This window comes from Anopheles merus, chromosome 3L (assembly GCF_017562075.2).
Source record: "Anopheles merus strain MAF chromosome 3L, AmerM5.1, whole genome shotgun sequence".
Classification (NCBI taxonomy): Eukaryota; Metazoa; Arthropoda; class Insecta; order Diptera; family Culicidae; genus Anopheles; species Anopheles merus.
In genome coordinates, this window is record NC_054085.1 from 11,577,634 (window position 1) to 11,605,195 (window position 27,562).

Here is a 27,562-nt window from a genome sequence, read left to right on the forward strand (position 1 = left end):
CCCCGCTCCTTAGTCTTTAAGTATAATTATGTTTGTTAATTCCACGAGGAAAACAATAGTAAGTTATAAAAAATAATTAATTAATTAATTAAACTTTGACGGATAAGTGTTTTGATTTTAAAATGAGCAAACCAATCTAAACTCGTGTAACGTATTGCAAGCGTACAGCCTTGGCAAACAAATGTGCATCGGCGCGATAAGCAACAAGGATAGCGATCCTTAAAACAGCATAAGTCTAGGAAAAGAATTAATCACATATCCGGGAATTGTCTAAAAACAAACATCGCAAGTTAGGAGAAATACCAACATAGAAGAATCCAGAACAATCATGCAGATGAACAAATTTTAAAAAGAATAAGCATTCATTTTATAACACACTTTAGCAACAAAAATTTAAACCATTCTCTACGTGCAATCTGCAATTTAAAACATATTCTAGCGAACGGAAACAAGATAGACAGAAAGGCGCGATTTCCCAGCGTATATTCGCTGTGCAATAAACAGCATCCGCTAAACATCCAATTGCAAAACCTAAATAAATAAGGAAAATAAGCGTCTTACAGAATGATGCGATGTACAAACAAGGTACAGCAACAAACAGGTCTAGCGAGATCAAAAGGGATTGCGGTAAAATAAACTCTATGCGCAATAAACATCGATCCTCGCGTAAAAAGAAGCATACGAACGATCTACAAAGATAAGGAAAAAATACCCCGGAAAAGCGGGAAAGTATAGAAAGTAAAATAGTATATAAGGAATTTCTGAATTGTTTAGAAACACTTGCTATTTAGGTCTTAAAACGTAAAGATCACGAGTGTCAGTGTCGGGAAATCTTTCTTCCTCGACTTTTAAAAGGCGGTACTGCCAGCGCGTGGGCAACAGTGCAGTCTCCTGATCAAGCCAAAAAGGTCTTGAAAACGTCTCAAAGTTTTAGATCACCATCATTGGGAAATTGAATGAATAATGTTGGACGGTTGTCCATACCTCCTAGCAAGGTTTCGTGTGTAATGTGTTTGAAGATAGGTAGTTACGGTTGCCATGTAATGCGATGATCGCACAACTGTACCTCGAGTACCGTAGCGGTAGGTCAGTGTTTCGCTGACATGTATCGAGGTAGAATAATACCTTGTTTGAAGCGGACTTTTCAACACTTGATCGTCCAGGCGATCATAGAAACCCAGAAGGGGTTTCCCTTACTGGAAACGTTGGAGTTTAGAACCCTTACCTTGGGATGGGGGACATAACTAAACTCTTTAAATGTAAAGTCGATAGATGTTGGATGGGTATAGTCCTATCATGACAGTCCGAACGAATCTGACTTGCCACGGTCGGAATTGGTTTTATTTATACTCAAATGAAGTTAAGGGTATCGCACATTTGGTTCCGGGTTTTATGTTGGAAAGTTATTGTTTTCACTTAGATAGTTTCGTTTGTCTTTTGTTGACAAGAACGATGGTTGGGTTTAATGCATATACTGTTCCTGCTTTGGGTTACTACATACTGTTCCTGCTTATGTTGTGCGTTTCGGTTGTTTTTGATAAGTTTGTCATATCTGTCATTGTTTGAATGGACGGCCTGAACTTTTCCGGGTGTTTTGCTACGGTATGATCTGATTTGCTGAATGAGTTATAATGAATGTGTTACAATGGTGTGGTTTGGCTTTCCAAAGTGTGTTACAATGTATTTATAGCTGATAGTGTGTATTATAATAAGTTCTGTATAGCAGATATGCTACACGTGATTGTCATTCATATTTCTATTATTACTCAAATTTTACAATTCATTCGGACCACTGAACCACTGTACTGTTTTCAAAGAATAATTACAAGAATGTTGAAGAATGCAATTTCTTGTTAGTTTCTTATTACTTATTGTTATTTCTCTCTAACTCTTATTTTATTTTTAATTTTTATGCATCACGTTACGTTCTATAATGCTTTTTATACTGTTTTATCAATTTTGTATCAAAGATTTAATTTATACCATACACCTCTCAGCTCCTACACAAGGAAATGATAAACCGACTGTGTAGAATATAATAAGCCTTAATAATAACCAAGCTGTTACTCATTGACTTCAAAGCTGCATATCATAGCATAGCCAGGGTAAAACTGTACGACGCTATAAGCTCTGTTGAAATCCAGGCCAAACTGATAAGGCTAGCTCGAATGAGTATGACCAACGTCACTTGCCAGGTGAAGGTGGATGGAAAACTCAGGATCAATTCATGCATCTAAAGGCATGCGCCAGGGGGACGGACTTGCCTGTCTCCTATTCAACCGGGCGTTAGAGAAGCCCAACCGTGACTCGAGGGTGGAGACTACGGGAACCATCCTCTATAAGTCAACTCACATTCTGGCATACGCTGATGATATAGACATCATTGTTCTACGGCTCTCCTATGTAGCAGAAGCCTACCAAAGGGATCGAGCAGGCGGCAGAAAACCTCGGATTGCAGATAAACGAGGCAAAGTCCAAACTGATGGTGGTAACATCAGCGACCCTACCAAAAACAAATAAAAACTTATGTAGGCGTTACATACAAGAAAGGTGAACGCACTTTATAAATCGTACTAGAATTTACCTATCACTGGTCAAAGGTGAACTGAGAACGCAGTTCACCTCGAAGAGCCCGTCGCGACGGATGAAGTTGGGACTATATAGCACCTATAGACTATATAGCACCGGTATTATGGTACCCGCATACATGGACACTGTCCAAATCTGACGAAATCCTCCTAGCCTCGTTCGAGAGGAAGATGCTCAGAAGGATCCTTGGCCGTGTATGTGTGGAAGGACAATGGAGGAGCCGTTATAACTACTAGCTTTACAAGATGTGCGGCGATCTCACGTTCAGTGTATGAAGTGCGTCAAGCATAGTCTATCTAACTTTATTAACTTATCTAACTGGGTGTTTTATTCAATAGTTCACCTACGCCTTTCAAGATGCCTTCTGGTACATATCAAACAAACCATGTTTATATACATAATCGAATGTGTAGTGCTTCAAATTAAATTTTTCAGCTCTTCATACCTGAAGGCAGGTTAATGCAACGTGAAACCGGAATGCAACGGTTTTTAGCATAGACAGATTTAAATTTGAATCCTCAATAGGCCTATTCCACTTTCGACGGGAGTTCAAAACAGAAATATAACATTTTTGCTTCACTAAACCCAGTACATTATTTGCATAGTCTAAAATCAAATAATCCTTTTAAATTGCACTTAAAAACAAGAAAAAGCATCGAATAAACGATAAAAAACTATATTTTTTCTCTAAAATTACTCCATTTGGCAGTTGCCCCACATTCGAAAAGGCTTTTGTTGCTCGAAAACGTCACCACTTCGGGTCCGCTCCCGCAGACCAAAATCCGGTTTTCGTCAGCTCGCCAACGCTCCAAATCGGAGCGATTTTCCTTCGCTGGCAATTGTTTTTGTAAGTCGTTGTGAGGGTTTTTGACGTTTTCAGCGAGGGTTTTTGTGGGTTCAAGATGGCCGTCAAAAAGCTCGCGCTGATGTGCGATTGTGTTGAAGGGCAAAATTAAATATCCAAAAAAAAAAATTACACTCCACCACCTCCCCCGCCCCTCATTGACCCCACGGGATCCTAAATTTCATGTGTGTGCCATATTAGCGGTCGTGGTCCATGGTCGTTAAGGGGATTTGTGGTACTTGGGATAAAGCTTTTTCCCAAATAGCCAGCTCGTACTTTATAGCTGATTTAGGGCTGTTTAACGAAAAATCGTTCGGATGTCGTACTTTGTGGCTGATTAAGAGATAGACGGTACTTTGCGGAACTATGGAGCTTTTTAACAGGCACATGGTACTCCTTAGAACTTTGCGGCTGATTAGCGCTATGTGTAGGGTTCATGATGGAACTTGAAGGCTTGTTAAGAAAGCGTACCGAACTTGGTGGAACTTTATAGCTTTTTAATGCATGACATCGGTACGAGATGGCTCTTGTCAAAGTGTCAAAGACGGACGCCAGCAATAATCTCATTGCTGCTGCACAAGATAGATTCGTTGATTGAAGAATGAATGCCCAAGTGCCACAAATCCACTAAACGACCACTAAACGGCTTCTAAACGACTCAAGTTCTCTACCTAAACGGAATATAGAAAGACTTCGTTTAGCAGACGGCAAACGACTCATTCATTCTAAAAATAGCAAAAAAGCTGGTGGCGCTCTCTGTTGGTGGGATACCCCCCCAACCAGTTGAGCTTCATCGCTTGGAGGAGAGCTTTCTCATTTCCTCTGTACTGTTGTATGGTTTCGCATTGAAGTTATGCATCGCTAGAACTAGAACGGCGATACGATTGTTTAAATACTAAACTCCAACAGAAACCACCAGTACTGAAGCAAGTGAGATTTGAGTAATGGTCGTTGGTGTTGATACCCACGTATCTGACCACACGACCATTCATATAGATTTTTGCTCAGAAAGTTAGAAGGCTATATAGGTCATTATAAGATGAAACTTGTCGAAACACATTGCAAGAAAAGGATAGCAATATAATGATGAGTTGTAATACGCCATCTATTGATCAAACCAATGAAGCTGTGGAGCTTTCATTTTTTTTATATGGATATTCAATTTTCCAGTCGTTTAAGCTTAATCTGTGGCGCTTGGGTGTTGAGTGAAGTGATTGTGAATTATCAGTAAATTGTGTAAAATTTTGTGTAATTCATCAATATAAAAGATTTAAAAATATACAAATGTGTTTAAACGAAACAAATCTTGTTGTTTATTTCATCTATGACGCTTGCTTGAAAATAAAACACAAAGAAAAATAATCCCTGGCATCGTGGCATAAGGAAGCTGCTTAGGCGCTGTTTGAAAGACCCACATAGAACTTTGATGCTGTTTATCTACTGCAAAAGGCGAATTAGAGCAGCGATCTTTAGCGTGCCAAAATGAGCTGCTTAAGCAATTCTGGCTATTTGGGTTAACAAGCGCACGGTACTCGTTGGATCTTTGGGGCTGATTAGCCTGATGTGTATGGATCACGATGGAACTCAATGACTTGTTAAGAAGGTGTGCCGAACTTGGTGGAACTTTATTGCTTTTTTAAAGCATGACATCGGTACGAGGTGGCTTATATCAAAGTGTCAAAGACTAACGCCGTCATTTTTCTGGAGTTTACTGCAAAAGTTCGATTTGTTAATTTAAGAAGGAACATGGAGTAAAGTAATTATGGTTTTTTAGTAAAATTTGTGAACTTATGTGAAACTCAAGAGCATTTAAAGTTTAAAATTAAATAAACTCGATTAAAAATAATTGTTTACTGTACTAATGACGCCTTGCTTGAAAATAAAACACAAAGGAAAATAATTCCCTGCATAATGGCATAAGGAAGCTGTTTAAGCGCTATTTAAAAGAGCCACCTGGAACTTTGATGCTGTTTATCTACTGCACAAGGCAAATTCAAGGAGCGATCTTTAGCGTGCCAAAATTGGCTATTTGCGGGGCACAAAAGCTCACTTTGAAACGAGCACTGTCGGCAAGTAAAGGAAGGGTAGAGCAAATGAGCGAGATGCAACAATATTCGAACGTCAAAGACCCTCGCTATGTTGTACGGGGCGCTCGTCGGCCCCGTTTATACAGGCAGCGCTCGGTGATCGAATATCTTTGCAGTTTGACTTTTGTTGCACCACCAGCGAAAACCACAGGCACACAGAGAAACAACGGAGCGACTGTGCGAAAGGCGCAACCAAAATTAGCATTTGCCAGTGGGTTTTTGCTGGTTTGCGGACGAACCGAAAACCTGCACCGTGCAATTGCAACCGTGTACCAACACACCCACACGTACTCAAGCGAGTGAAACGATTGTTTTTTTCTCAGCACAGCAGAGGTGAAGAAAAGTTTCGAGGAAGTGAAAAAAACATACCAACACTGTCCCCGTGTGTGCGTGTGACCTAGTGTGTGTGTGTGCGTGCGTGTATAACTACGCCAAGACCCGTGGGCAAAGCAGTGTGAGTAAAGGCACGGTGTGTGCGCGCGCACACACACACGTTCAGCTGTCACTGTGCGCCAGTGCGCCAGTGGTGTGTGTGTGTGTACGTGTGTGCTCTAAAACACACACACACGCACGGAACGTCAGAGAACGTCGTTTTTCTGGGGCACCCTTCTATCGCGTGTGTGTGCTTTTATTTGTTCCGTGTAGTTCGTCTGCAGGATAGGATCATTCGGTCTCGCTCTCTCGCACACACTATCCCGTGGCATTTGTGTGTTGAAATTTCGATTGCGTTTTACCATCGACGAGCGAGATTTCGGGGTTTTTCGTGGTGTCACTGCAGCCAAATCGAAGTACATCGTCGCACGGGAAGGAGGTTGTTGTTCCTTCTCCACATACCCACATACACATACAAACACACGTTCTTAACGTTTTGGAGTGTTTTTTGTTTGCTTAATTATTTCCACTTGGAAAAAACTAAAAGAAGGTAGCAAGAGCGAACGAGAAGCCAAAATTGATTCGTAACACACACACTACGTGCGCGCTTAGTGTGTGTAGTGTGTGCTGCACAAGAGGAGGAAGCACAGTGTGCCGTGGCAGTGTGGCACCGATCTGCGAAAAGTGTGGTGTTGGAAAATTCGAAGTGAAAAAGGCGTGTGAAGGTGACACACACACACGGTGTGTGGCCGTCTACAGGGCGGAGAAGCAGTTTGTGTGTGTGTGACTCGTAGAGTAGACGGAAAAGCTCTCCCGCTGCGCCACCCACCCGTTCTCCCAAGATCTGCATCACAAATTTGCACAACACACATCAACCACTTCCGTGAGCAAAATCGTGCAAAGCGCGCAGTCAACGGGAAGGAGCTGCACAGTGTGAGTGTGTGACGCGCGTGAAGAATCTGGTGACCAATCATCACTCCCCCCCCACCCCACCTGGCGGTCGCTAATTAGCGAGTTGGATTCAAGTTCTTTTCAAGCGCTACGTGTAAATACACACACAGAGAGACACGCACACACGCACGGCGGATCATCAACCTAAGCGCGTGTGTGTAGGCCAGTCACAACAGTCACAACAACAACACAGCCGTTTTGTGAAGTGAAGTGAAGGAGGAAGGCCTTGACGGTCTCGGCTGTGTTGTGTTTTGGCCCCGCGGAAGTCTCTGGTGCCACCGAGCGGGGAATCATGGATTCCGACGATGAAAGCTTCGAGGAGCACGACTCGGGCAACGTGTCCAGCGGGGACGACGATTTCGCGATGGACGTCGATATCAACAATCCGCGCGACCGCGGCCAGGAGACGGACGAGTACCCGTACGACGTGCTGACGACGGACGAGATCGTCCAGCATATGGTCGACTGCATCAAGGACGTCAACACGGTCGTGGAGGTGAGTTTTTGAGGGCGAGGGAAAGGTCGCGATGGGCGGAATGGGGAGGTTCGTCTGTTTGACCCCCCTCAAAGAGGTTGTGTGTGTGTGTAGTTCACCCAGGGCAGTAGAAAATTCGAGGTCATTATTCGAGTGTTTTGTGTGTGTGTGTGTGTGTGCAAAGGGTTGAGGAAAATCCTTGTAAGTGGCCAGCGCCTGTGGCCAGAAGGTGTGTGACACCTTTTTTCGCCCCCTGTGCTCCACAACACACACAAGACAGCCTACTTGTTTGCTGCTGCAATTTTTGTGTGAGTTTGTGTGTCACCCTGTGCGCCTCCTTTGTTTTGGCTTTTGTGTGCGGAGTCAGTGGACGGACCAGCAGCAGCAGCAGCAATCTGTCAACTTGTGTGTTGTGTTTTTGTGTGCGCGCGCCCATATCTAGGTCATTTTGTGTACGACTTTTGGGTGTGTGTGTGTGTGTGTGTGTGTGTGTGTGTGTGTGTGTGTGTGTGTGTGTGTGTGTCTGTGTATGTATCGCCCCTGCCCCTCCCGCACGTAAAACACCCGCTCAAACTGTCCTCCTTGGTGTGCTCATTATGGAAAATCATTTGTGCATATGATTAAACCTTCTTCTTACCAGCACCACCCCACCCAGCCAACCCCTAGAACTTTGTTCGCATGTCGCATGAATTGTTTGGGAGTTGGGGTGACCAAGCATAAACATCTCCCACCCTTGGCCCCGTAACCGCCTGCGCTGTAATTATTCTGCACGACTGTGTGGTCTATTATTTCGTCATTTCGATATAATTGCGTTATGATTTTAAGCGCACCCAAGCCCAAAAATTCAACAAACCACACTCCCCCCCATTCCACGGTAGAGAGTCAGCTGAGCTTGTTTTTAGTATTGTGTCTTTGTTTTTCTCTGTGTATGTGTGTGTGTGACATCAACACAATTTGCGTATTAGATTTTTTTTGCCTTCTCCACTTCACTGTTGTGTGTTGGCGCACTGGTGGGGGATGGTTGTGCGTGTGGAAACGCGCGTGTGCGTGTGCTGCTTGTGAGACGAATGACGACGACGGCCTCCCCCCCTCCACGCGACGGTCAAGGTGTTTTTAAACGAGGGTATACTACCGATGGTATACCACACACATAGACACACGGACCACACTGTACTGAACAGTTGCGTGTGTGTTTTTGTTGTGCATTGTGCATTGATTGCACTGGAAGGAAAATGCTGCAGCAGCATGCAAAAGCAAACAAATCACACACACACACACACACACACACACACACACACACACACACACACACACACACACACACACACACCACACACACACACACACACACACACACACACACACACACACCAACACACACAGGCACGCACGTTCACACGAAATATATCATTCACCAAAGGATTATGTTTAGGAGTATGAATCAGAACTAACTTTCTTTTAGCTGATCATGTAGTAAAATCATACAAAGGGTCTAAAAAATAAAATGCAGAAACAATGAAATATGCATACTTTTATGGACAAGTATTTGCCAAAACAGAACATTATGAGCAAGAAAGCTCTTATGGCCCTTATTTATGAATCAAAAGTAGCATAACAATGGTACGAAATGATCGTTAAGCAACTTTTAACAATACAGGGTTTTCCAAGCCATCTTCGAATTTAAACTTTGTTGTTTACCTTTCTTTTTCATCATTATAATTTTTTATTTCTTCAGTATGATTTTCAAACACTTCTACGGTCTATTGCCATGGTTTTTTCACCTTTCATCGAGATGTGTACACCGTTTTCAAAATTACTGGGTTTTCCAAGTCAGTTTCGAATGTTTCGAATAGTTATTCACCACATTAAAAATGTTTTTCAACAGCTGTCAAATGGTTTATTTGTTTCAAAATGAAATTTCAGTTTTAACCCATGATTGACAACACATAACAAAGAACTGTCAAACTCAATCTAGCTTGAGACGTGTTGAAAATCATGGTGTAGAAATGAAAAATTTATATGATGAAAATGAAATGCCAAATCGATGTGAAACAACATTTTGCATGCGTTTAATAGCAATGTTTACATTAGAAACCGACTTGGAAAACCCTGTAATATTACATAAATTTTTAATGCATTTTAATCAGATTTTCGCTTTACACGGCACTAAAGCTAAAAACCTTCATCATTTTCAAATTGGTAGCGGAATTTGGGGCAAGTGTGCCATACGGGGCAAGAGTGCCACCAAGCATTTTTTCCTTAAAAACTTTAGTTTAATGATCAATTGTGTATACAGTTGGTTGCTTTCCAATGACCAGGTATACTGAGCCGAATTTAATATAGATCAATCGATATTTCCCATTGTTTTGAACTGATTTATGATGAGTTTCAAAATTGAGCAGAATATTATAATTTTTTAATCCAACCAAATAAGCTCTCAAAAATTATGCGAATAATCAACCGGGAAAATATTTACAGTACCGTATAGCTGAGAAAACGTGAAATTTTGTGTGGGGTTAGTTTGAAAAAAACTTTCTTTTTGTTACTGAAAAATTCAATTTCAAAAAAGTTACAACTTTTGGGGCAAAAAAGCCATCTCTATTTGGGGCAAGTGTGCCACCATCTTTCATAGGCGCGAGCTGTCAAAAATGTAAACATTGTTGTAGCGTGCTGCGGAATGGTGCGCTATTGTGAGCGGATTCCACCCCAGAAAAACAGAACAGTAACAAACCATATTGTGGTGGTCAAAAAGGGTTCATTGGTGACTCAAGACATGTTGGAATACATACACTAGTGCCACAAACGTAACAATCTTCAATTATCTAAGAAATACGTTTTTTTAACCAGGTGGCCGTCTTGCCCCAAACGAGTGGCACTCTTGCCCCATAGCCCAAAAAACAACGACTTTTTGGACCCTTTTTAAAACGCTTCAAAAACTGTTTTGTTTGCACTTTTTTCAAGCGAAACTCATTAATAAGTGAGGAAATAGATGTAAAATGGTTATGAAATTTAAATCGGCTTTTGAAAAACACGTTTTAGTGAGTTATAACTTGAATTGCTTAAGGTGGCACACTTGCCCCAAGTTCCGCTACGCTTTTGATATAAAAAATGCATCAACAAGGATGTAAATTTAATTTTTAAAACATGGTATAAATCTTGATAATATGAGGCTTCAAAACCTCGGCAAAAAAAAAACAATGGTAATAGACCGTTAAAGTGTTGAAAATGATACTGAAAACCCTAAAAAATATTATGACGGAAATGAACTATCATATTGTTGTGGATTAACATATTGCACGCGGTGAAAAACGACGTTTAAAGGCTTGGGCAATTCGGCTCATTTTCATGAACGTAAACGTACTAGGGTTTTCATTTAGATTAACTGAACGCGAATCGCGATTCATTCGTTCATTTCAGTTTGTGAAAATATGGTAAATGGTGTATTTCGCAAGAAGAATATGATTACTTTACTATTTCATTAAAATTATTTGGCAGACCAGGACAATAGTTATTTCGACGGATATAACGGCCCGTTCTTTTTGTGAACGATCTGGTCATACAGTTTACGTTCATATTTGTATTGGATGAGATGAACGACCTGGCGAGTTGTTTATTTCGACTGGAAAAGCATTTTTTTCATGTACAACAACTCGTAGGTCGTTCGTCGTTTAGGATGAACTGAATGAACCGTACAGTTCTGGTTCTTGAGGGACAACTCTAGTTTACATTCGAAAGTGACTTGAAAAATCCTGTAAAAATATAAAGTGGATAGGTGACAGCTGAAGCTGTTGATAATAGAGGTTTGAAAGTGAAAATACTATTTTTTTAGATTTTTTCATACCTCGATCCTGAATGAAAAGTAAAAATGAAGCAATAGTTGTCTGATTTTCTCAACATTCCACCAATTGGTAAAGTGCTTTAGAGCCAATATGATCTCTTTTAATTTTATTTTAATGTTCATTGTCACTTCAAACTTTGTTACAATTCTATCGATTTATAATTCATCATAATCTATCTAAAATCAATTATTTCAATAACAGCTATCAGACTACTACTAACCAGATGAGCTAGAATTGTAGTGAACTATATCCAGATTGAACAGATTTTTAAAAAGCTTTTAGGAAGAAATTACCTTTCCCGGTACATTCTTTCTCTTACATTTGTGGGCACAATTGCGTTTCTTTTTCCTATAAATGCCACGCTTCTAAACAAACGAATGCTCCAAGTTTGAGTTTTGAAATGATGAAATGAAAGAAATGATTTCTTGAGCTAGAATTAGTCTAAGTGGAACAAAGTATTAGAATAGACACACTTTGAAATGACGTAAAGGGCCTTTAGAAGGAGCATACCGAGTATAGGATAACAGGAAGGAATAACTAAGCGTGATCATAGATTGTTATTCTGTAACATATCTTGCTTTTCCAAATGAAGCTCTTAAAGCGAAATCATTACAATTATCATATATTTTTCTTTTCCATTTCTCCCACCCCCACCCAGATCCCAGCCACCATTACCCGGATTCTGCTGAACCATTTCAAATGGGACAAGGAAAAGCTGATGGAACGATTCTACGATGGCGATCAGGATAAGCTATTTAAGGATGCGCACGTGATCAATCCGTTTCGAAAGCCAAGTATAGCACTCAAGCCAAAGGTAGGTGGGAGGAAGGAATTTTCCACCGAGGGGTAAAAACCCCCCCAACACAACAGTGGCCATTTTCATTCAACGTCGTTTTCACTTCTTCTTTCTATTTGCAGATCAAAAAGTCCAGAACAGAGGATTGTGAAATCTGCTACTCAACGTTTCCTCCCAGTGTAAGCGCGTGTTTCTTTGTTTCCTTTTTTGGGATTTTCGCCCCACCCAAGTAGAGGGATGTTTACCCTTTGATCCCGCGGCACGGTGATCTTCGCCAACAGGACGAACGTACTGCTGCAGTGTGTGCCCTTTGAAAGTGAATCTTTCGCTTCCTTGCCCTTTTGAAGCGCACCCCAACTCGCCGCACCCCAGCAGCAGCTACCCAGCTCGGTGTGTTTGGGTCCACACCGTATTTCTATGGCGTAGTATTACGATTGGCGTGCTGTGGTTGATCGACGGTGTTTGGCGCGTTTTATTTTGAATGTACACACTCCGACCACATCCTGCGGTGTGTTGCCCGTCCACCGGGTGGTTAAATTTAAACACCCCCCCATGTCCGTCCCTACTGAGAGCTTAAGCGTGCATTTTGCCAAAAACACCTCTCGCTGCTGCTGCTGCTGCAGCAAGTGCTGTAGCAAAACAAAAACAGTGGCGAATGTAGCCAAAAGTCTGTGCGGTCGCAGGCGGGGCACCCGCTGCGATCGTTTCTGGTGTGAATTTTGTATCGTGTGCGTTTGATTTTGTAGGATAGGACGGCTTCAAGGCCATCGGAGAGTTGCATTCCATTCTGAGGAATTGGAATTGGTTGAAGTTTTGTTTATTGAGGTGGAATTGTGTTTTTTTCTGCTTTATTTTCTACCATTCGGTTTCATTCAATCCGAGAAGTTCTATTTTTGCAATGAATTGAATGCACTTGTGAAGGAGTGTACAAACGAACGAGTTTAAAGAATCATGGCAAAATTGAATATTTTTTTCAATAATGGCAAATTTTTATCTTTTAAGAACGCTGTATCACATAAGAAGAATTTGAATTTTAACTTTCTAGTTAAAAACTCAAATTATATTTGTTTTAAACTATAATGATATGTATTTCACGTTTAGTTGCAAGCCCTAAATGTTTAGTCTGCATGAAAGATTATGAAATTATTCAGCCATGTAAAGTTAATGTTAATTGTAATTTCAGTTACAATCAATCAATGGGGCCCTTTCCGTTTTAAGTCAGTAGGCAGAAATTTGAGCCTGTCAGCTGTTTGAATTGTATAGCAGTTTTCGAGCAACTATCAATGTGGGTATAACATACATGTGGGCTTATCCCTAGGCGTATGTTTTTAGGAGCTGGATTTTGATCCTTTCTGCTGGGCGACATTGGACCGGTCTGGTGGTACAGTCGTCAACTCGTACGACTTAACAGCATGCCCGTCATGGGTTCAAGTCCCCAATAGTCCGTGCCCCCATACGTAGGACTGACTATCCTGCTATGGTAACAATAAGTCACTGAAAGCCAAGCTCACTTCATTAGTGGGTAGTGGCAGGCCTTGACCGCCAGGGGTTGTGTTGTGCCAAAGAAGAAGAAGAAGGAGCTGGGCGACATTGTGGGAGACATCTGTCATCCCTGCATACAAGTTTCCAAAGTCTATGTAATCCAGGTTGTCTCATAGCCTGTTTTTATAACCAAATTCAAAAGTCATTACAAAAAACAGTCATTACAAGTCAAATACAAGTCAAATACAAAAAACACTCTTAAAATCTTTATTATACACACTAAAAGTTCTTCAAACACGTGAAATATTGCTAATTATAACCTAAATCAAATCTGAACGACGTAACGTTCATCTATGTTTTGATACAATATCTTCGATGAGGACACCAATGTCTATGGAAATTAACTTCACCCGTTCTGTCAAATTGTGTTTTTGTGTGATTCAGAAATTAGTTGTCAAACTACAGTAAAATCTCTCTAAGATGTAGTCTATTCAAGATGAATTGTTTCTTTAAGATGAATATTTTGGCGGTCCCGTCATATTCCGTACATTTTATGTCTCTTACCGCAGGACTCCACACAGCATAACACGGAGCGCTATATAACAACTGAAAGTTGCCAAACGCTTCAGAAAAAGCTTCTTTGCTGGTACAGTTCGAACTCACTGGTTGAACTTCGATTCCCTGCCGACTATTGAACATGTGTTTTTTAGTTGGCACGTTTTTCCATACAAAAAGAATCTGATTTTTTTCTCAGCATGCCATGAGATTTTTGTGAATTTTTCAAAAACCGCGTTTTCAACGAGCAATGAATGGCTTACTAAGGATATTTAAAACATGGTACCGACAATACAGGGGTTTCCAGGGGTTCTCATAGTTGTGGAACACATCCTACTCTATCTTATTGGAAATGAACTTCATATGATGAAAATTGAACACTCCCGCTGCGCAAAGCGATCGAAAACTTCTCAACCTCTCGCTCAATGTAGCTAGAGATCAAGTACCAATAATGATAAAGCGAGGTGAAAGGATGGGGAAGAGGTGAAGGAGGGGAGAAAGAGAACGTGGGTGTGAACTATTTTTCGACCACTATCATTTTTGTGCCAACACGGTCGCGTACCTGAGCTTTTTTGTCAGAAAGAGATAAACACATACAGCGCGCTCTCTCGAACGATACGCTTCAACCGATCAAGAGCTTCGATCGGTTCTTCTGACGTTTCTACTCGCTTTCTCGATCGGTTTCGGCGGAAAGCGAGCTAGAAACCGAGCTCAAAAACTGCTCGATTTTGGTTTGCGGGTCTAAAGCACCCTTTTTGCACAGACGCCTTAGAAATTCCTATTGGATTTGTCCAACAAGGATGCTATAGATTCCAATTCCCATAACATTAGGTTCATTCCCCAGCAAGAAGGAGTCAATAAAGTGATTCACAGCTATGAGAACTCCTGAAAAACCTTGTAAGCGTTTGGCAGCTGTCAGTTGTTATGTTATGCTCCGTGTTATGCTGTGTGGAGTCCTGCTGTAAGGTGCATATGCGATTTGGCAGCCAAAATTCTGTAAGATAAATTTTTGGACGACAGTTAACAAAAATATTGGTCTAAGAATGCCAAGTTTTTTTCCCGTGGTTTCAGGGATACTTCATAGCAACATCTTAATTAGTTTTCCTCAACATGAATATCTCTCAAAAAAAAACCGTTGTAAAAGCTGACGGTCCCTTGAAGATTGACTGGTCTATGTACACTTTGATTCTAGATTCCTTGATTCTCTATTATGCACCTTGAGATAAATAAATGAAAAACACGTCCTTGTTGTGACATTTTTTCGACCAGGTACTCGAATCTATTTCTAGCTTTGAGGCTGAAACAATCTAGGCTGAAAATCGCAGGCTAGTTTTGTGTATGTTTTTTGTATGGATTGTTTACATTATTTCAGCCTCCAACTGTCAAACTCCATACAAAAAGCTGACTAGAATCGTGAAAGGTCCCAATATCAGTATTACTTAAGGCAGCGATTGGCAAAGTACGGCTCGCGAGCCGCATGCAGCCCTTTGATTTCGAGATGGCGGCTCTTAACCGTTCATATGTTTCTTAGAACTTGCACACATTTTTACTCTTGGTTTATCTATTTGACACTTCACGTTCCATGGAACTATTTCTGCTTTAAAACTCCTGTGAAAATAACTGTTTCCCACGAAAAATCGAGCAGAGCGTTTGGCGAATATTGTTCGTGCAAGTATTGCCAACCGCTGTAGCCTGGTTGACACGAATCTTTGCTTGTAATCTTTTGAAAGGTGCAAAGAAAACTGCGTTTTTTGGTTATTAAGCTTAGTTTTGGAATTCCTGCGCATGGGAGAATATACTTTTAAAGGGTTTTAGTGATTTATAGGGCAGTCTTTGCTTGAGACGAAAAACACAATATTTATTTAATGTCTATCAATTGTCCAAACTTTTACAGATGATGACCGGTCTGGAATGCGGACACCGTTTCTGTACGCAGTGCTGGCAAGAGTACCTGACCACCAAGATCGTCGAGGAGGGGCTCGGCCAGTCGATAGCGTGTGCCGCCCACGGATGTGATATTCTGGTCGATGACGTAACGGTGATGCGGCTGGTGCAGGATCCGCGCGTCCGGCTCAAATACCAGCACCTTATCACCAACAGTTTCGTGGAGGTAAAACCCACCATCCCGCTGTGTTGTGTTGTGTTGTAGATGAATATCAGCATCATCATCATCGGCACTAATCACCGATCACCGAGGCGTTGTTTACTAATTTCAAATGGCCTGCCCGGCGATGTCTTTGACCCGTGTCTCATGCTCTGTCTCTGTTTCTTCCTCTTTTCGTTGTAAAAATGTAGTGCAATCGATTGTTACGATGGTGCCCGTCGGCCGACTGCACGTACGCGATCAGGGTGCAGTACGTCGATCCGCGACCGGTTGTCTGCAAGTGCAACCACGTGTTCTGCTTCGAGTGTGGCGAAAACTGGCACGACCCGGTACAGTGCCGGTTGCTGAAGAAGTGGATCAAAAAGTGTGACGACGATTCGGAAACTTCCAACTGGATCGCCGCCAACACGAAGGAGTGCCCGAAGTGTAACGTCACAATCGAGAAGGACGGTGGCTGTAACCATATGGTAGGGGTGTAGTAGTACGCGTGGGAAGGGTTTACATACCATACAAGTGACAATTACAATGGGTCTTTCTTGCTCTGTCTTTTGTTTAGGTATGCAAAAATCAAAATTGCAAACATGACTTCTGTTGGGTATGTCTTGGATCTTGGGAACCGCACGGTTCGTCCTGGTACAACTGCAACCGGTACGACGAGGATGAGGCCCGTGCGGCACGTGACGCGCAGGAGAAGCTGCGCTCCACTCTGGCAAGGTAGGGTGGTTTTTGCTCTTGTCATAGAAAGAATATCGTTTAAACGACGCTGTAATATCTCTATCGTCTTGTTTCGCCACAGATATCTCCATTACTACAATCGCTACATTAACCACATGCAGTCGCTCAAGTTTGAGCACAAGCTGTACGCTGCCGTCAAGGAGAAGATGGAGGAGATGCAGCAGCATAACATGTCTTGGATTGAGGTACTGTTTTTAGCGCTACATAGAGCTTGTTGTGTTACAATTTACCAAAAATCAATGCTCCTAATCGTGTCCTTAACTTCCAATTGTAGGTCCAATTTCTGAAGAAAGCTGTGGACATTCTCTGCCAGTGTCGTCAAACACTCATGTGCACTTACGTGTTTGCCTACTATCTTAGAAAGAATAATCAGTCCCTGATCTTCGAGGAGAACCAGAAGGATCTGGAAACGGCGACGGAAACCCTGTCCGAGTACTTGGAGCGTGATATAACGTCGGAAAATTTGGCGGACATTAAGCAGAAAGTGCAGGATAAGTACAGGTGTGCTATAACGAGAGCAGACGTTGTCGAAGTTGATCGTTACTAATAATCCTTTCTGTTGGCCAGATACTGCGAGAAGCGTCGGAAAGTGTTGCTGGACCACGTGCACGAAGGCTACGAGAAGGATTGGTGGGAGTACACCAACTGATGATCACGATCGTGAATGCTGATGCAGATATGACGGAACGATGGTGGTGTGTGCGGTGTTGAATGTGAACGAATAGCGTGTTGGATCTGAAGCAACGCGTCGTTCGACTTAATAACTAGCGGTTCAACTAATAATTTATAACCCTCATAACGCTTCGAGTCGCCCCATCGGTCGAACGTGGTCGAAGAAGGTCGATGTGGTGTAGTGTCGGCGCAGCGGGACGCCTTTACCTTAGTAAGAACCGAAATACGAGACCAGAGCAATTCGACCAATTTCAACTGCCCCCTCAAACAACAAACACACCACACACACCCACATACATAAAGAAGAGTCTTCGCCGTCGCTCGTGTTGTAGCAAAATAGATGCTCTACTTGGTTTGTGTGTCTGTGTGTGTGAGAGAGAGAGAGAGAGAGAGAGAGAGAAGTCCCGACCGCGCCACATTTAAATTAATCGAAAAAAGATGGTAGCCAAAAGTAGGTTTTGTTATCTACCGCTGATACGAACGGAAGAGAGAGAGAGAGAGGTAGAGAGATAGAGAGAGCTTAGCACACACAGTTAGTAGCAGGCAGATATCCTTTTTCAGTTTTTCCCCCCCATTTGAACTCTTGATTTTGATTCTCGGTTAGAATTTCCTATATTTACCTATCTTGGATATATGTGTTTGTCTGTGTGTGTGTGTGTGCGCGCGCGCTTTGTGAAACATGAAACCCTTCGTTTTGGTTTGTTGTCTTTACTAAATGCACGTAATTATTTTAGGAAACAACCGTTACAACATTATAAGCCCTAGGCTAGTCGCAAGCGAAAGAACGATATAAAAAAAAACACACACAGAGCTGCTTGGAAGGATTGTATCATACTTTTGCACACACACATTAATTTGCAAAACTAAACAGTATGAAAAAGAAGACAGGAAACAGAAAAAAAGAAAAAAAAACGTTAACAAACCTTGACCCACTAAACAAAACGAACCACTGTTGTGTTATCGGTGTAACCTTCGCCACACAAAGGGGCTAGCGGTAGAGCGGTAGAGGGAAGAGAAATGAGAAGCAGAGAGTATGCTTTCATATGTTGTGTGTGATATATGGTGCCGTGTGCGTGTTATGTAGCTGGGGCGTTAAATTTTATGATTTCCTTTTTCCTTTTTCTGCTATTTTCGTGCAAGAACTGGCCGCTACCCTCAACCATCCAACTTTGCATCCCCTCGGAATTAGAGGAAGAATCGTGTTGTCCTTTGTTATGCACCACCCTCTGTTTTGTAGTATTTTACGGGCATCTGTACTTTGCTGTGTGCTATTGGGGCAAAGACACAACATTTTCATTGCAGCTATTGTGGTGCGCGGGTGTGTGTTTTGGTTGTTTGCTTTTGTTTTTCTCCCATCACCCATAATTGCTAATGTAGAGAATTTTTTGTAACATTAAACAAACGCAACGGCGAAACACTACTCTTTCATGTCCATGTGATCCTCCCGCGTATATTGTTTATGGTTTTGATAGGTTCCCCCCCCCCATTTTTGTCTTTAAATGCTTTCATCAGTTAGTTCCTTTTTCCTCCATTGTATGGACATAGTTTTCTTGCCATTCTGCTGCTCTGGGACAACAACTGTTTCGGATTCGTTGCAAAAAAAAAAAATCAACCCCAAACGAAGAGCTGCCGTTTCGTGCATACTCTTAACCCGATAGTGGTGTTGTGTAGTAGTGTGGGGGGGACATGCGAAAGTGTGATAATAAAATATACAGGTGGTACAAATCTGAGATGGACGCTTCGTTTCGTTTTCTTTCTGCCTCTGTTTGTCCCTTTGTGTGTGTGTTTTTTTCTGGTTTTGGACCGCTTTCGGATTTAATTTTGACTAGCGAAGGAATTACGGTTGAAACCTTTTGAACTTAGATTTGTGAGCACCTTCTTGCAGCATAGCTGCCACAAACTTCTACTTATTACTTCTTAAATTTATTCTTTGTTTTTTTTGGCCGTTTCTCCTTCTTTTAAATTGGTTGATAAGTTTGTTAATCCCTTTAGACGAATAAAAAAACATTTTAACTCGATTTGGTTACTTTGTACGAAAAGGGAAAGCTGTTGTTGTTAGGTCCGGTTTCGTGACGCAACCAAGCGCGATCGGTCGATTTGTGGAGTTGAGCAAAGCAAACAAAAAGCAAGAAAAAAATGCATACTTTTTCCTCCAAAAGTGTACATAAACTGTGACATGTGACTCTCATTACGCAAATGTCCCAAAGAGGAGGAGGAGGAACACAGACACTAGCAGGCGGTAGTGCTGAGAAGAAGAAGAAGAAAGTACATTACACGAGCGAGCGATATGTATCGAACAATTGCACGCAGTGAAAGTTGTAAGTAATTGAAAGCAGTTGAACAAAATAGAGAAGAAGAAAGAAAAAACACCCAAACATTGTGTGTTTCTGAAGATTATTGTTGATTATGAGGTGTGAGTGAGGCAAAGCGTTAAACGAGAAGAGATATAAATCAGAGAAGTAAAAAAAAAAACATAAATATAGCAAAATGAAAAAAATAAAGAAAACGCGCGTGAATAATAAATGTATGTATGTATAGAGAAAAGGAGATAGAAAAGGGCAAAAAAGAAAGAAAGCCGTAACAATTAACACTTTGTTAGTGAACCGCGCGATGCTGTTGAGGGCGAAAGCAGAAATTAGCTAACGAGAAAAGGCAAACAAAGTATAAAACAAAACAACTGATAAAAAAAGAAGATAAACAGAAGTTTAAGAGTGATCAATCGAACATTATATATATAGTGAGTGCAAGAAAAAGAAAGAAAGAGAGAGAAATGGAAATGAAGAAAAGCATCCGCAAAAAATATATATATTATATACATAGTACGACAATGGAAAAAAAAAACTCGTGAATTTACAGTAAATAAAACAAGGAAACGCAAACAGTGATCAAATATATTTGCGCTAACAAATAGCAGAAGAGAAGAAGAAAAAAGCAGAGCAACCAACACAGAAAACGAATAAAAAATCAAACATAAACAAACAAAAAAACCCATCGAATGCGTGTGTCAATTGATTGAGTGAACCGTGTTTGGCGTAACAGCATAAGCACACGTACTGTCGTCCCTATCTGTCATGCCCGCAAGGTAGTGCCCACTGGTGGTGGTGCATCACGGATTACTACTAACACGGATGCACCTAAAAGTGCATTAAATGCAAAATGGAAGATAAAGAGAGAGAGAGAGAGAGAGAAACGATTGCAACATAATAGCCCGGTCGTACTGTATCCACAGCCCACCCTGGATAGAAGCACCTTAACCTCCCTGTCTCCATCCCCCATTGAACGCGTAGTTGTGCTTCATCGAAGTAGGCGGCCCCCGTTAGGAGGGGCCGCTTGAGCATGGATGGCGGTTTTGCGCATGGGTTTTGATGAAGCGTTGCGCACCCGATTGGGCATTGTTATTGGATTTACTATCCCCTCGCCGCGCTGTCGCCACGTTTTGTATTTTGAGTAGTCGCTGTGGGAAGGAGGAGTGGGGGGGACAAGCTTCCGGGTGGTGTGGTGGAGAGTTTGATAGAACGCGCTGCGCGACCCCGTGTACGCGGGCACGATACAGGCGCGCGCGCGCGCTCAAGCATTCACAAGTGATACATTTAGCAAATGGTAAGCCGTGGTCGCGGTCGTCGTCGTCAGTGTGTCGTCTTCCAGTGGATTCAGTGTGTATACCACCGTGCGAAAACCGTGTCGAAGCCGAAGAAGCCGATCATCGCATTTGTACACTCGAATTGCTCGGTTGCTGATGGCTGCTGGTGCTTTGGTGGAACATCCTTGCGAAACGGAGGACGCAATCGTTGCCGCACGATCGGGATCGGTTGATCGATAGGTGTTGTACTACGTGCGTTCGTCGTTTGCTCTTCGCCCAGAGAAATTACGCACACCAAATCCCAATTTTCTCGTGTAGTGTTCAAGGTAATTGACTGGTCCTTCAGGCCGAATGACTGACTGAACTTCCTCAACAAAATAACACAACTGTTTAATGTTTGATGTTTGTGTGTGTGTGTGTGTGTGTGTGTGTGTGTTTGTGTCCATCGAAAGTGACAAAGTGACGATTGTTTGCCCCCGCCTGCTAAGTGCATTACCTGTATTATCCTGAACCTCGCTGTAATGTGTGTCTATTTACGCAGTTCCGATTGTACCACTCACCCGGACATTATGTGTGTATTTACATCAACAAAACGAAGAAGAAAAAAAACGTTGCCATTTTTTAGGTCAACCCGGTGCTTGGTGTCCCCGTACCGAAAACCGAACCAGTGCCGATAAGTAACCTGTTTTGTTGTTGTTGTAGTGAGCATCGGCAGGGCCCAGGTTCCACCAGCTGCCATGTGGACACGCGCCAAACGGTGTTAACACATTAGCACCTTAGGCTTTTGATACCCTTGGAAAGAGGGGCAATGGGGCAGAAGCCGCGGACACTGATAATTGTGAGGGCAAATATCGCCAAAAAGGTGTTGCGTCGTCATCGGTAGCGCCTCCTTAGGGGAGGTACACGTTTTGAGATCGAGATTTGTTTTCGTTCGTCGCCTAACGCGCACCTGAGTCATCGCAAAAAAAAAAAATGGAGGACGCACTCCGCACTGCAGCTGTTTGGTGTGATCCATTTCAGTTTGTGTGTGTGTGTGTGTGTGTGTGTGTGTGTGTGTGTGTGTGTGTGTGTGTGTGTGTGTGTGTGTGTGTGTGTGTGTGTGTGTGTGTGTGTTGATGTTTTGAAATAGTAATTTATGAGTGTATGATCAGTATCAAACATTTGGCGCCATTTTGAGTGGAGAAAACCTTGTCCTTTTACCACATTTTGCCGTGTTGTACCTGTAACCTTGACTGCAAAGGTGGCAAATCTATTGGAGTTTTTTTACCTACATTAACCACACAAGTTATGCGTTGTTTGGGAAATTGCTCTATCTACACAGAAGCATGCCGTTGGTACGTGCTACCAGTAGTGTGTAGGGCGCGTCGCACGTGTTTGCTTACCGAAACACAAAAGGTACTAACGGGTGCGATGATCGTCACTCCGTCTGTTACGGTATTGGGAAGCCGTTCATTCCTGGGGCAGACAGGGAGAGAGAGAGGGAGACATTCTTATAGCTGCAGTTGCTGTGCAGTTTATGTAGGTTTAACGTTCTGTTAAAAGATTGGCGGGAATGTCTACTTGAAATTCCCTTTTTTTAAGTATTTACAGTCCTTTACACATGCTCTATTTGTACATAGTTCTGGATACTTCTGGTACGTCATCGGTGTCTCACACACACACACATACGTAAAATGTCGTCAGATGATAAGTGCGCGATGAAAGCGCAACGAGACAAAAATCAACAACTGTCACTCAAAGTCGCGAGCACCGGCACAGCCGAGGGGCTGCATCACGTGGAAACGTGATCGTGGCCATGAATCACCCCACTGCACGCGGCTGTTGATGGTCTCGCGTAGGAAAAGTAGATCCGAGTGAGCTTTACTGTGTATATACGATCGTCGCTCGATCAAACATAACAAGATGCCAGTAAAATGTGTTTTAAGTTTGTTTTTCATCCAGGAAAAAGGGAAAAAATTGATCATTAACACACACAGACACACTAAAAATCTCAACACACATGATAAGGGTGCGCGCGCTAGATGTGCTGTAGTGCGTACTCTCTACCCACCGCCACACAAAGTCACGTCCAGCCAGCGGCTGTTGCGCCAGTACGGTACCCAATTGAGCCAAATTGAATTAGAGATGGGATGACAAATTTAGATGGCGAATAATTTGATTATCCTGTTTCTACTCTTTCCTTTCACTTGGGGTTTGCTCTACACCCTTTTCAGGCTGCTCTGTTGGTAGAGCACATCTGGCTAAGCTTGGTCCAGCTTTGACGTTCGGGGTGGTTTGGTGGCGGTTTTTTCGAGGGTCGAATGTGATATCATTTAACTCGAATCAGGTCCGGGTGAAAGTTTTTTTTATTGAAAGGTGTAATATGAAATTTACATACAAGGAGGTTAGTTGATCGTGATTTTAACTAAAACATGTCTAAGCAAAATTTTATGGTTAATCAACCTATAAATACGTGACAATATCAAATTCAATGGCAGTGAAATACCGCTAGAAGATATATACAATTACCTGAATTTATTATTTTGGGTTATTATTTGATTATTTCGTTTCAATACAAGAGAAAACCTAGATATTTTCATTTTAATTGCCTTATACGACGAGTTTTCTTAATAAGAATCCAACAGGAATGACACGCGTGGAATAATATACAATCTGTTCCCGAGATACTCGGTTCTCGGCTTACGCGGATTTGGAGATACGCGACATTCCAAATTTGACTTATCAACTGTCAAATCGGTTAATTTCAATTTCAATCAATTTGCTTCAAGAATTGTCCAAAGCAATATACATTGCATTTTTGCTAATAAATTAATCCTCCTCAAAGCCGGAAAAAAACACAATTTGCTGGACGAAGCGTACCAAATAAATAATAAAGTGTGTAAAAGTACCAAGTGTTGTACGACTTAACAACATGCCCGCCATGGGTTCAAGTCCCGAATAGACCGTACCCGCATACGTAGGACTGACTATCCTACTATGGTAACAATAAGTCACTGAAAGCCAAGCTCACTTAATTAAATGAGTACATGTAGGCCTTGACCGGCAGCGGTTGTGGTGCCAAAGAAGAAGAAGAAGAAGTAGTAAAACTACTGGATTTAATAAAAAAATACTAACATATTACATATTAAGTAACCAGTAATATGTTGACCAAAAACCGTGATATTCGAGATACACGGTTTCCTCGGGAACGCATAATGATCACGTATCTCGGGAACATAATCTACACAAACGTGCTTTGGACATAGAATGATATTCGATATTGGAGAATGACCTTTTCTATGAGTGTGTTTTTATTTTAAAAAAACTAAATTTTCACAATAAATGCCACTTAGACAGAGTATTTGCCATAGTAAAATTTTCCCAAATTTTTGAAGAGATTGAATCCTCATGTTCCCGAATCCCGAAATCCCGAAAGGCAGATAACAAGAACGATCTTGAACCCTGACTTAGGCAGAAAAGTGAGTCATGTTCTCATTCAAAAGATGAAATTCTTGACATCCTCTGTTACTAATGATCGATAAGAAGAGAAAGCTTCTAATAACATGTAACAGTTCTAGTACCAATGTGATTGTCGTTACAGATCTTCTGCCAAGTAGTTCTAAAGCAGACATAAACAGTCGTTTAATGACATCTAATAAGGGACTGCTGTTCTACTCAAAAGGTTGATCAGGTCTTATACACCTGACTTACTTATTTATCCGACGCTGCAACCGCTGTGCGATCTTAGCCTGTCTTAAGAGTGTCTGAAACCGTTTTTTTTTTTCATTATTTTTATAGAGACTTTGAGCCAATTGGCCTCATTTGCCTCTTTCAATCCGTTGAACATTTATATACTTAAAGACTAACATTCTTCTTTGCAAGCCATTTGTGGCTTTCAAAATACCTTATACCGGGTAGTCTCGGTTTACTTAAAGCTATCCGTTGATTTTATTGTCTGTTACAAATGTGGTTTTGGTTAGAGTTGTTCATACAGATTAGTGATACGAAGGAATTTTAAAATTTTACTCTGGCAATCGTTGTCTGGTGAGAGGATGGTGTCGATGCTGTGGTCCAATTTGCAGGTGATGCGTTCCGCAGAATATCCATGGCATTCGGTTAAGATGTGACGGACGGTAATGTCGACGCCACAGAAACTGCATAGTGGTGGGCTAGATTTTTTAAATAAAAAAGGTGTGGGTGTGCCGGGTGTGTCCTATCCGAAGTCGTGATAGGATTCTCTGGTCTTGGTGTGATGGATGGTGGAGGAGTGTTATGGCAGCAGACCGAGTTAATACGTCCTGCGTTGGCTAGTCGGTCTGCTATTCCATTTCCCTGGATACCTGTGTGACCAGGAATCTAGCAGAATGTGACTTGGGGTGAATTTGGTATATTGCAGAGTTGTTGGATGTTCGAGTAGCGGGTGGTTCCAGATTCAAGTGCTAGAAAAACACTTGCAATGTCAGTGAAGATCACGTTAAGTTTTTTTTTCTCTGTGTAGACCTTCATCAGCAGCAATAATCAGGGCTATTGCTTCTGCGGTGAAGATTGATGTATGGTCTGGTAGTCGGATGGCGCTATTGTCGATGCTGGAGTAGATTCCACAGCCAGAGGAACCGTTTTGTGCTGATCCGTCGGTGAATATGAGAAAATGTTTATGGTATTTTTGCTCAACGAGTTCGGCAAACTGACAGTTATCAATGACACTATTGCAACTAGCTCGTCCGAAACCGTTCACGGTCTCGCGCCTTCGTCTGCCAATCCGTTTTCCCGGCCGTAATGGTGGACGCCTCCACGCCATCTTGCTAACTAGGGCCAAAAAAGACTTTACGGACTGGGTCGTCCGTTTCTTTACGTACAACAAAGCCAACTCACCGGAATATGGCGAGATGTGATCCTATGTGATACGTGAAACAATACAAAAGTATTTATGTTCTATGTTAGTTCATCCATTCTAAAACATTGCTAAAATGGTTCAAGAGGGCATTACTGTCCATTGATAGACAAATAAACATAAACGTGAGGATCTTCTCAAAACCGTCTTTTAATTGTTTTAATGTTTGTTTATCGTAAAATTATTCAAATATATACTGTATTTCCAACATACATGTTATCAATAAGCTTGCTAAATATGTGAATTAGAATACCAATTTATAAATTAGAAATATCACTCATACAGACTGTTTACCACGAGAATTTATTTAGACAATTGCATCCTATCGTCTTCAGTTATCTTCATATCTTAAACATGACAGACAAGAAGAACGATCTTGATCAATATGAGTCCAGGTTTACGCAGGAAAGTGAGTCATGTTCTCATTTAAAAGATGAAGGTTGGGTAATCCTCTGTTACTACAATACATAAGATGATCATGCTTATCTATTTCGCAACAAAATCATCGTACAACATGCTCGCCATAAGAGTCATGCGTATGAATTACGATGTCAACTCCACTAAGGCGAACAAACCTTGAAAATTATGACTAATTTTTAGCCTTTTAATGGCCTTATTCTCTTTTTGGAATAGATCTACGTATAGTAGATGATCGATAAGAAGAACAAGCTTCCAATAATATGATCCATCTATAGTAACTATGTGGGAACGTTGCAAATTTTCTTGCAAAAAGTTCAAAAGCAGCGTAGTTTATTGATTTCTGATAAGCACACAATTGAAAAAGAGCTTACTGTTCGACCCAACCTAATAATACAGACTTATTAAATTACCACACATATAATCTTAGTATCAAGAACAGATGCTAAGTTCTAACCCATATCCAGGCTAAAGGTAAAAGTAATCATTCATAAAATCCTGAAATGCTAACCTCGACTAGTTTCAACCATTTGAAACACCTTCAAACTACCACAAAATACCATCGAGTGCTCCGAAAAGATCGTCACACCATTACCGGAACACAAAACACCACATTCTGGCTTCATTTACCACACTCCAGCAAGATCTCCACCACAACCACATGACATGACATGCCGTTCAGTGTACGGCGTAAGTTGATACCAGTTTTTGGCAGTTTTCGCCGGCAGCAAGCCGCCGAGTTAATGCTTGTCGCGAGAGTCCATCCATCCGATGGCCATGAACGACGCCAGCAGAGTGCGACGCAGCACCACTTTTCGTTAGGGGCCGTGTGATGGAAGACCGGGAAAAATTAACCGGAAGTGTATGGACAGTGTATGTGTGAGTGTGTGTGTGTGTGTGTGGGAGGGCTCGTGAGTCACTTAATGCTTATAAATTGAGTGGACTGGATGCGTGCGCGGGAGAGTGATTTTGAGATTGTGGATAGGATCTTGCAAAACACTGATAAGAAGAAGCTGTCCCAAAAATAACCCTAAATGCGTCTCCAAAAAATCCCCAAAAAATCTAAAAACTAGATTGAGTTAGTTTTAGAAGCTGAAGGCTTTTATAGAATAGAACCCAGTTTGAACCAACTAAGCGTTGTATTGGATGATTCTATGCAGCGTTATATTACGAATTGATCAAACCGTACACAGT

At 41.7% G+C, this 27,562-nt stretch overlaps 1 protein-coding gene across 2 annotated transcripts; it reads left to right on the forward strand.

Annotated features, from left to right (window-relative positions):
- The first annotated feature begins 5,622 nt into the window (after positions 1 to 5,622).
- LOC121598663 (E3 ubiquitin-protein ligase ariadne-1) lies at positions 5,623 to 19,990 on the forward strand. Of its 2 annotated transcripts, XM_041925826.1 has the most exons (10): positions 5,623 to 5,853; positions 6,440 to 7,339; positions 11,816 to 11,971; positions 12,076 to 12,132; positions 15,885 to 16,100; positions 16,286 to 16,561; positions 16,651 to 16,808; positions 16,891 to 17,014; positions 17,104 to 17,330; positions 17,397 to 19,990. In XM_041925826.1, exons 2-10 carry the CDS (start codon positions 7,136 to 7,138, stop codon positions 17,476 to 17,478), a joined length of 1,500 nt encoding a protein of 499 aa, XP_041781760.1. In that variant the 5' UTR covers positions 5,623 to 5,853; positions 6,440 to 7,135; the 3' UTR covers positions 17,479 to 19,990. The 2 variants fall into 2 exon arrangements, with proteins under 2 accessions (XP_041781760.1, XP_041781759.1); XM_041925825.1 differs by having other exon boundaries at positions 5,623 to 7,339.
- Positions 19,991 to 27,562: the final 7,572 nt, after the last annotated feature.

What these genes read in the sequence shown, in the direction of transcription:
- LOC121598663 (XM_041925825.1), top strand. Translation starts at nt 7,136, where the DNA reads ATGGATTCCGACGATGAAAGCTTCGAGGAGCACGACTCGGGCAACGTG. An exon ending in ACGTCAACACGGTCGTGGAG is followed by an intron (nt 7,340 to 11,815) that starts GTGAGTTTTTGA and finishes ACCCCCACCCAG; the next exon opens with ATCCCAGCCACCATTACCCG. An exon ending in GTATAGCACTCAAGCCAAAG is followed by an intron (nt 11,972 to 12,075) that starts GTAGGTGGGAGG and finishes TTCTATTTGCAG; the next exon opens with ATCAAAAAGTCCAGAACAGA.